Source organism: Lindgomyces ingoldianus, assembly GCF_010093535.1.
Source record: "Lindgomyces ingoldianus strain ATCC 200398 unplaced genomic scaffold BDR25scaffold_20, whole genome shotgun sequence".
Taxonomy (NCBI): Eukaryota; Fungi; Ascomycota; class Dothideomycetes; order Pleosporales; family Lindgomycetaceae; genus Lindgomyces; species Lindgomyces ingoldianus.
Genome location: NW_022985181.1, coordinates 788,849 through 799,157, shown reverse-complemented (window position 1 = coordinate 799,157; position 10,309 = coordinate 788,849). Strand labels below are relative to the sequence as shown.

The window sequence follows — 10,309 nt, the reverse complement described above, 5'->3', positions numbered from 1 at the left end:
GTTTAATAAAATAAGAATTAAAGAAGAACATAAATAGATAATAGCCTTTTAGACCTTTAAAGAACTATATAAACTTTTTATTATACTATTTAGGTTAACTAACGCCTTAGTAACCTTCTAACAAGTTATTAACACAGCACTTAACTCTTACCTAGACATATTTATACTTGTTTATCTAGATAACGTCCTAATATACACTAAAGAAGACAAAACAGACTATATATTAAAAGTAAAACTTGTACTTAATTAACTCTAATAGTACAGACTGCACCTATAATTAGAAAAATGTAAATTTAACATACAAGAAACTAAATACTTAGAATTTATTATTAATAAAGAAGAGATAAAGATAGACCCTACTAAAGTAAATAAGGTATTAGACTAGCTAACACTAACTACTGTAACAGAAATTAAAGGATTTCTAGGCCTTACTAGCTACATACAAAGAATAATTAAGAATTATTTAAAAATAGCTCTCCCTCTTACTAATGCTACCTCTAAAGAGAAAGTAACTTAGAAATTTTAATAGACAACAGAAATAGAAAAGGCTTTTTAGGAACTAAAGTAAGTAATAACAACCTACCCTATTCTTAGAATGTATAACCTTATACTAGAAACAAAAGTGCACACTAATGCCTTATTAAGAGCTAAAGGAGTAGCCCTCTTCTAAAAATAAGAGAACAGTAGATAGCACCTTATAGCCTATTACTTAGCAAAGTTTACGCTACTTAAGCAGAAGTATACAATCCCTAATAAGGAACTAAAAGCTATAGTAAATGCATGCAGAAGCTAGGAGGTAGAGCTTTAAGGCCTTAGTTAGCAATTTATAATCTACACTAACTATGTAAATTTTGTTACTTTTTTTACTACTAAAAAACTTTTACTAATGCATGTACACTAGGCTATAGAACTTACTTAGTTTAACTTTATTATTAAACACATAGCAGGAAGCAGTAACTAGCAAGCTAACGTCTTAAGCAGGCGCGTAGACTATTTTAATATAAATAAACAGAATTTAGAAAAATTTGCAATCTTTAGAGAAACCTCTAAAGGGATAGTTTACAGAGGACTAAATCTAGAACAAATACTGTGTTCCCTTATAATAGTTAAACAAGAATAAAAGAACTTTATATAAAAGTACTATAAAGCTCTAATGTTTAGTTACCTAAAGATTAGGTTCTTACAAAAAAGATTAGGATTGCTATACTTTATAAGATACCCTAATTAAAACACTTATGTACTAAAGTCTTATAAGAGTGTAACACTTATAATAAAAACAATTTTTAATAACACAAACTTTACAGGCTTCTCTAACTAGTAACAGCGCCTAGTTAACTATAGACTATAATAACTATAGATTTTATTACTAGACTACTACTGTTATAAGAACTTAGTACTAAAAGATTATATAACATAATTGCATAAGTTATTAATAAAACTACTAAATTTATTTACTTATAGCTATTAGAAAAAAGCATTACAGCTAAAGAATTTATATTTAAGCTAGAAAAAAATGTCTTTACTACTTATAAACACTTTAAAACTATTATCTTTAACTATAATAAACTATTTACTAGCAAATTCTAGGCAGCCTTAGTTAAACACTTTAGAATTAATTATAGACTCTTTACTGCCTACTACTTATAAATAGACAGACAAACAGAAAGGGTAAACACAGAAGTTAAAAAATTTCTATAAAAGTACATTACATATAAATAAATAAATTAGGCAAAATAGCTGCTAATAGCATAATTTGTTATTAACACCTTAGAATTAGTAATAACTAAGGAAACACTATATAAAGCTAACTTTAGATACACCCTATAATATAAGCCCTACAGCTTACAACTAACTAATCCCCTAGAAGCAATAGATTGCACAACTAAGCTCCTAGAGCTACATTAGAAACTTATAAAAGAAGCCTAGTTAGCTAAAGAAGCTATAGAAAAAGCAGTAAATAAAAAAAAAAAACTAGCACTAAAAATACATCTAAATAACTATATATACTTAGATATAAAGGACCTTAAGACACTAAGACTTTCTAGGAAGTTAGTAAAGAAACGCATAGAGCTATACTATGTAATATAAACACGCCCTAGCATCTATAAACTTAAACTACCTAAAGAAATGTAAATACACCCCTAGTTCTATGTTTTTAAACTTAAACTTATAACAAAAATAATCCTACTTACAACTACTAGATAAAAAAAAGAAAAATAGAAATATAAAGTAAAAAAGATCTTAAACTACAAAAGAAATAAATACTTAATAAAATGAAAAGGATAGCCTACTAGTAAAAACACATAGGAACCTTTTAAGAGCTTATTAAACACTTCTTAGGCCCTTTATAAATACTTAGAGTCCCTTCTAAACAAAACTACTTTAGAGAAAGCTCCTTAGACTAGAAAACACTATTATTAGATAAAACTGCAGTAGCATTAGCTGTCTATAATGTAGGAAGTCCCTAGCCCTTTAACATAGGTTAAGGAGAAGGGAGACTAGCTGCTTTTACCTCTAGCGCTTTAAGTTTATTTAGTAATAAGAGGTCTTCTTTTAGATACTTTGCTCTTTAATTCTCTAAAACTTTTAACTACTTTTAAATTCTCTTCTTATAAGAAATAATTAATTAAAAGTGTTTTACTAACTTCTCCTTCTTACACATTTTATCTTCTTAAGCTACCTTTGCTTCTGCTAATAATCTCTTACGCTTACACTCTAACTAGTTCTAAGCTATATTAGATATAAAAGCATTATAATAGCTCCCTTTTTTTACACACTTAACACACTTATCTAATAATAAGGACATTGCGTAAGAGGACCTGCTTAAATAACAGGCACTATATAGACGCATCTTAGTACAATAAAGAGGATTAAGACAAGTAACTGTACAAAGGCAACACTTAACAGCAGACAAACAAGAAACCTAATAAGGCATAGTTAAAAAAGATTAATATTAGACTAGCCTTTAAAGACAGGAACGCACTAGCTAAAAAGAAAATCTAACACTTGTAACAGAAAGAACGTAATAGTAAGAACGCTAACTAGAAAGGACGCCTGCGTGTTACAGCTAACAGTTAGACTGTAATAACCTAACAGGCTGTTCTACACAGCCTAAACAACATTAGATAGAAAACAGTTAGCCCTGCTCTTAACAAATTACGTAACAGGACAGATAAGGAATAGCTCTAGCTTTTAGAGAAAGGTTTTGCTAAGTGTGTTGTCTAATAGGACACACAGGCTTGTAGGCTTGCAGGCTATGCAGGTAGTTTTAAGAACAGCATGCAAGCCTGCAAAGCATGTAAACCCTATGTATATAGTCTTAATTACAACTATAGTTAGAAGGTTGTGATTACTGTTTAGTTTATTGTTAAGACTACCTGCTCTATCCTCCTTAAACTAAGAAGCTGTGACCCTATACTAGATCACAGCTGCCTTGTATATCTTGCACTATATATACCTCTACTCCTATCCCTATAGATCAGGTTTACTAGCTCTCTATACAGCCGCCAGGTTAAACCACAAGCCTGCCTACTCTTAACCCCGCCTCATCCCATACTCTGCTCGACAGACTGTACACCCAATCCAGCTAAGTTCTCTTACCCGCACCCACATTCCATTATAGGCCGACGTACTCCCGAAAATATCATTTCGCCGGAGTAAGGATTGTAACAAATACTTGCTTTCTCTGTTAAGATGTTTTAGATTTTTACTAACTCTACTTATAGTTTATGTATCTAATAGGCTTAGTTAGTAGCTTCCTAGAGGCTTAATAGTTTAAAAAGGTTTTATAATTTTACTATTTTTTAATAAAAGTTAGTAATCTTTTATTTAAGTTTTAGTAGCTTGCTAACCTTATTACTAATTTACTAGAGTTTCTTAATGATGTCTTAGATTAAATTAATCTGTTCTGCTAAGACAGCTTTACTTTAGGTAGGAACTTCTGTAGATCTTAATAGCGCAGTATAGGCTATGTTAGAATCTAAATTATGTTGTAAGGTATCTATACTTTTTAAAGAGGGTAGTGTTTAATGTTATAATCTTTACTTTATAGAAGCACTTAGGTCTTATAATGTTCCTATAGGGAAGTATAACAGAGGGTAGAGGCTAATTAGTAGGGTGTACAGTCCTACGTACAGGCTAATAGGCTAGTGGAGAATAGAAGAGCGACTAGATTGTGGTTTGCCCTATGTGCAGCAGTAGGGAGGCTAGGGTTAAACAGTCCTTTTAGACAGGGTTAGAGGTAGATATAGTGCAAGATATATAAATAGTATTATAGCTCTTTAGAAAGCTAAATGCTACTTAGTCTATGTAAAAAATAAACTTAACATTAAACACACCTTCTAAAGGTTGTTTAATGTAAGAACTATATACATATAAAGGGTGCACTAAGGCGAGTTTAGGCAAGTTTAGGTAAGCCTTATAAATTAGTCCTACTGCTAACTTGTCCTAGCTTGTGTAGACTCGCTAAGCTCTCTTAGGCCTTGCGTCCTGTGTTCCTACTAGATGACGCATTCTTCCATTACCTTAGGCAGCTGTGCTGCCTCCGTGGCTTCCGATTGGTCCATAAGCGAGCCCTGTCCCAATCCAGCTAGATTGTGGAGCACTGCTGGTGGAGTTACGCTGGTCCAACCGTAGACCGTAACACCTAGCTAGACTACTTTTAGCTATCTTTATCTCTCTAAACCTGTAATAACTACTCTAGTAGATATTTAGCCTATTATAAACTCTGTTTTATTAAAGTTATACATGTTATTATCTTAAATACTATACTTAGCTTTAATATTCTTTATAAGGTTAAACTAGCTTTAAATTACTATAAAATTTTTATAAAAAGCTTTTTTATAGTTATACTTATACTTAAACTTTACTTTAAGCTTTAAGTAACGCTTAATAAACATATTAGACTAGTTTATACTAATATAGCCTATATTATGCTTAGTGTGCAAAGAATTAGCTATATTAGCTATAGCTGCTAGCTAGGGGGGAAATCCTTGCGCATTTAGCTTAAGTATGTGCTAAATAATTACTTACTTTTTATTATTATCTAGCTTTTATAAGTTAGCTATATAATTAGCTTAGAAAGGTTGTCTAGTGTGTTAGTTACTTATTATTTTTTAAAAAACTCTATAAATAGCTGCAGCATGTTAGTTAAAAAGTATTATATTTTATTTAAAAGCTTAAAGTGTAAGCTGCATCTAATGTTCTTTTAACACGTTTAAGTAGTGTTATTAAAAATGCATTAGTGTAAAAAGAGTAGTGTAGTAAGGTCTTAGCAAAAGTAAGCAACTTAGGTGTGTAAGCAACTTGCCTATAAAGTACGTTAGTGGTTTTTTTATATAAAGCTTATTAAAGTATTTAGAGAGTTTCTTTTCTTATACCTTATTAAGAAGTTAATTTTTGTGCTTCTCTGCATAGGTGCCCTGCACCCTGCGGTGGCGTTTCAATTGTATAGAGCGATAACAACTATATTTTCTCGCTGTTGCACTAAAATTAGGTTTTTCTCTAAGCTTTAGCAATTTAAACCACGCTAGCGCGGCCTTAATTAGGCCTATACTAGTGGAGATAATGTTAATTGAAAAGTTGATGGATTTTAGTTGTGTAGATTAAACTGAGGAGCAGAGGTGCTGCTTCGAAGGAAGATATACCCATGCCAATGCCTAGGCGAGGCCCTAGGCCTGAAGGGAGAACTACCCTCCAGGATGTGGCGTGACGCACCGTCACATTGTGTGTGCGTTACGAGGGGCTGTGCGTTAAGCGATGAAATACGGTAGCGCACCATTCTTCTACTTAGATCGGTGAGGGGTTGCCAAGAACATAGCTGCCTAACCGCACCAAGAATATTTGCCTCTGCATACGTCAAAATACCTATTCATACTAAGGAACAAGAGTTATTCCACCTGGTTCCTAACCATCATCGCATACCTTCCGAAATTGAGTTGTTTCGCAGCAAACAGCGTATACAGCCATGGAACCAGCAGGCCTAGCTGTCGGTACCATAGCGCTCGTTAGCCTTTTCAGTACCTGCTTGGAAGCTCTTGAGAAGCTTGATAACTACAAGAATTTTCAAATCGATTCGCATCATCTGGCGGCTCAGTTCGAAGTAGATAAGCTCCGCTTCGAGAAATGGGGTCTAGCTGTTGGTATTGAGCAGAGCAAAGAATCAGAAAGCCGCCATGAGGCTCTCGACGATCCGAAGACATATTCGGCGGTTAAGAATATTTTGTCGATCATTCGAGACATCCAAAGAGATGCAGACGATACACTGTTACCACCTAGGTCCGGAGCAGGTACGAATTCCACGGGGAAAAAGCTTCTTCCCAATAATAAGGCCCAGCCTCATCGAAGCCGGCTTAAATGGGCGCTAAGAGACAAGGCAACATGGATAGCACAAGTAGATCAATTTGGAAAGCTAGTGCAGAGTTTGCATAACTTGGTACCCCCCGATGGGGCAAAGGATATACGCGCAAGACGGGGAGGGCCAACTGGCGGCAATGGTGCGAGAGCCAAGTCCAGCTTTTATAGAAAATATCTAACCAAGGCGTTTTCAGAGAATTTGGCAGACACTGGGATGTTAAATGCTGAATTCCAGCGAGTCCTAGCCAAGATGGAGAAGGAAATCGAAGGTTGGTCATCTTGCCTCTCTATCTCCTAGCCTTTAGCTAATTATTAAAGCTGAGACACGAAGAGACCTGAGTAACTGGCTACTGGATAGCTATAATCCGAATGAGCAATATGAAAACTCTATCCACAAAAAACTAGACGGCACATGCGACTGGATCCTAGACCGGCCTGTATTTCGTAACTGGGTTTCTAGTGAATTCCCGGGAGGAACTGCCAAGTTTCTTTGGATTAATGGACCCGCTGGGTTTGGAAAGACCATTCTCTGCGCCAGGGTGATTGAACATCTCTCGTGTACGCTGAAAGAGCCACTTGCGCACTTTTTTTTTTCATCCGACTTTGACAGCCATGGAGACCTCTACGTAGCGGTACGATCATGGATATTCCAGTTGATATCGCACCAAAGAGCATTTGAAGTGGTCTACGAGAAATGGGGAGCCCAATATGGGCAGAAAGCAACGCGAGCGACTATCGTCAAGATCTTCCGAGAGATCACCCAAGCTATACCCAAATGCACATTTATTTTAGACGGTCTGGATGAATGTATTTGGATAGGAGAGAACCAGAAGTATGGCTATCCTAACTCCGTAGCCGAGTTCCTTGAAACTATCAGGCAAGCAGTTGCAGATACAACTACTCGCATAATGATAGTCAGCCGCATTGAACCTCAAATCCGGCAAGGTTTCTGGAACTATACAAGCGAAAATTTCTTCGAATACAATATTTCTATTGAAGACGTCCAGCCTGATACGGTGGCGTATTCTAGAAGTATTGTTAACAGGAAGTTGTTTAAAAAGAACGAAACAACAAAGGACGATATTTCTCAGAAGATGGCTGACCGTTGCAATGGCCAATTCTTGTGGCTACGGATGCAAGAAGACTCGCTGGACGGCTGGATGAACAAAAAGCAGCTTGAGGACACCATTGGTGGAACCCCAATAGGACTTGAACAGCTATACGACCGAACCTGGAGCCAAATATCGCATTTCCCAGACTGGAAAAAAGGCCGGGCTGTTTCCATATTACGTTGGGCAGCGTTCGCTCTACAGCCGCTAACAGTCTGTGAGATTGCTGAAGCTCTGCTTGTTCACGACGATTACGATGATCTCCCGATCGAGGAAATGCCAGACTCAATCGACGAAGACTACATTAATAGCGGAATACTTGGCCTTTGTGGATCACTCCTAGAGGTTCGGGGTACTTTGTCAGAACCACACCTAGGATTAAGGACTGTACATCTAACTCATTTTACAGTTAAGGAGTTTCTTATCATACAATTGCCGATACAGGGGGGTTCTATAGGAGCTAACAGACGTTTGTCGACTTCAGTCGAGGCAGTTCAAGGCAGCATACTAGCAAAAACATGCCTTCGCTACATAAACTTTCCGAGGGTTTGGCAGCTGGCTCCTCATGTCGAGGCCGGTAAGGTTCAAGGGGCATTTCGAGACTATGCGGCGAATTCTTGGTACCAGCACGTCGTCGCAAGCGAGCCGCAGAATCCAGATATAGTCAGGCTTATAAACAGACTATTTGATAGGGATAACGCAAACTGGCATTCATGGAGGAAATGGTTCGACTCAAAGGACGGGGAATTAGATGAAACGGAAAGCAGAAACTGTGGCACGGTATTCGACCCTCTATATTACGCCTCACGACTTAATTTGGTTGAGACAGTAAAGCATCTCATACAGGAGGGAAACCAGGGTATATATGAAAGGACAGGTTCAGAAGAAAGAGCTTTGGCAGCTGCTTGTAGGAACGGCAACTTAACAATAGTTCAAGAATTATTTCAAGCAGGCGCAAGTGTTAATGCTGGTGTTCATGAGGGTAAGACACCGTTATACCTTGCTTCACGAAGTGGACACGAGAAGGTAGTTGGGCTACTTCTCAAGAACGGAGCAGACGTAGCAGGGGCCAGTGCAGATGGATGTACACCACTTTGCTCAGCGTCAAATAACGGCCATCTTGAAGTCGTCAAGCTGCTTCTCAAAAAAGGAGCAGACGTAGCAGGGGCCAATAAAGTTGGATGTAAGCCACTCTACCCAGCGTCAAACAACGGCCATCTAGAAGTCGTCAGGCTGCTTCTCGAGAACGGGGCAGACGTAGCAAGGGCTAATAAAAATGGATGGACGCCACTCAGCTTAGCATCCAACAACGGGCATCTTGAAGTCGTCAAGCTGCTCCTTGAGAACAGAGCAGACGTAGCAGCGCCCGGTAATAGTGGATGGACGCCACTCAACTTAGCATCAAACAACGGCCATCTCGAAGTCGTCCAGTTGCTTCTCGAGAACAAGGCAGACGTAGCAGTGGCGAGTAATAATGGATGGACGCCGCTCAACTCAGCATCAGACAGCGGCCATCTCGCAGTCGTAAAGCTGCTTCTCGAGAACGGAGCAGACGTAGCAGGGGCCAATAAAAATGGATGGACGCCACTCAACTTAGCATCAAACAACGGCCATCTCGAAGTCGTCAAGCTGCTTCTCGAGAACGGAGCAGACGTAGCAGGGGCCAATAAAGATGGATGTACACCACTCTACTCAGCGTCAAACAGCGGCCATCTTGAAGTCGTCAAGTTGCTTCTCGAGCACGAAGCAGGCGTAGCAGTAGCAAGTAATAATGGATGGACACCGCTCAACTCAGCATCAGACAGCGGCCATCTCGCAGTCGTCAAGCTGCTTCTCGAGAATGGAGCAGACGTAGCAGGGGCCAATAAAAATGGATGGACGCCACTTAACTTAGCATCAAACAACGGCCATCTCGAAGTCGTCAAGCTGCTTCTTGAGAACAGAGCAGACGTAGCAGGGGCCAATAAAGATGGATGTACGCCACTCTACTCAGCGTCAAACAGCGGCCATCTTGAAGTCGTCAAATTGCTTCTCAAGAACAAGGCAGATGTAGCAGTAGCAAGTAATAATGGATGGACACCGCTCAACTCAGCATCAGACAGCGGCCATCTCACCGTCGTCAAGCTGCTTCTCGAGAACGGAGCAGACGTAGCGGTGGCCAATAAAGATGGATGTACGCCATTGTACTCAGCGTCAAAAAACGGCCTTCTCGAAGTCGTCAAGCTGCTTCTTGAGAACGGAGCAGATATAGCAGTGGCTAGTAATGGTGGGTGGACGCCACTCAACTCTGCATCATACAACGGCCATCTTGAAGTCGTCAAATTGCTTCTCAAGAACGAGGCAGATGTAGCAGTAGCAAGTAATAGTGGATGGACACCGCTCAACTCAGCATCAGACAGCGGCCATCTGGCAGTTGTCAAGCTGCTTCTCGAGAACGGAGCAGACGTAGCGGTGGCCAATAAAGATGGATGTACGCCATTCTACTCAGCGTCAAAAGCCGGCCATCTCGAAGTTGTCAAGCTGCTTCTTGAGAACGGAGCAGACATAGCAGTGGCCAGTAATGGTGGATGGACGCCACTCAACTCTGCATCATACAACGGCCATCTTGAAGTCGTCAAGCTGCTTCTGGAGAATGGAGCAGACGTAGCAGGGGGTAATAATGACGCATGGACGCCACTCAACTCTGCTACGTACAACGGCCATCTCGAAGTCGTCAAGCTGCTTCTTGAGAAGGGAGCAGAAGTTACAGGGGCCAATAAAGATGGATGGACGCCATTCTACTCAGCGTCAAAAGCCGGCCATCTCGAAGTCGTCAAGCTGCTCCTTGAGACCGGAGCAGACGTAGC

The 10,309-nt window shown here is 39.1% G+C and overlaps 3 protein-coding genes across 3 annotated transcripts in view; all 3 read left to right on the top strand.

The window, feature by feature from the left end:
• Nucleotides 1-5,965: 5,965 nt before the first annotated feature.
• BDR25DRAFT_263517 (ankyrin-1) lies at nucleotides 5,966-8,033 on the top strand (the record flags this gene model as incomplete). The annotated part of the gene is made up of 2 exons (XM_033686823.1): nucleotides 5,966-6,140; nucleotides 6,829-8,033. Coding segments are annotated over 2 exons (1,380 nt in total), but the record flags the coding sequence as incomplete, so codon positions are not given.
• Nucleotides 8,034-8,549: 516 nt separating this feature from the next.
• On the top strand, nucleotides 8,550-8,753 carry BDR25DRAFT_204351 (ankyrin; the record flags this gene model as incomplete). The annotated part of the gene is made up of 1 exon (XM_033684435.1): nucleotides 8,550-8,753. A coding segment is annotated over one exon (204 nt), but the record flags the coding sequence as incomplete, so codon positions are not given.
• The window catches only part of BDR25DRAFT_371623 (ankyrin), a 3,568-nt gene continuing 1,811 nt past the window's right edge, over nucleotides 8,553-10,309 (top strand). Inside the window, exon 1 of the mRNA XM_033697194.1 lies at nucleotides 8,553-9,091. Within this exon, the coding sequence (XP_033546470.1) occupies nucleotides 9,041-9,091 (51 nt within the window). The 5' untranslated portion in view covers nucleotides 8,553-9,040. The remainder of the gene's footprint in view (nucleotides 9,092-10,309) is intronic.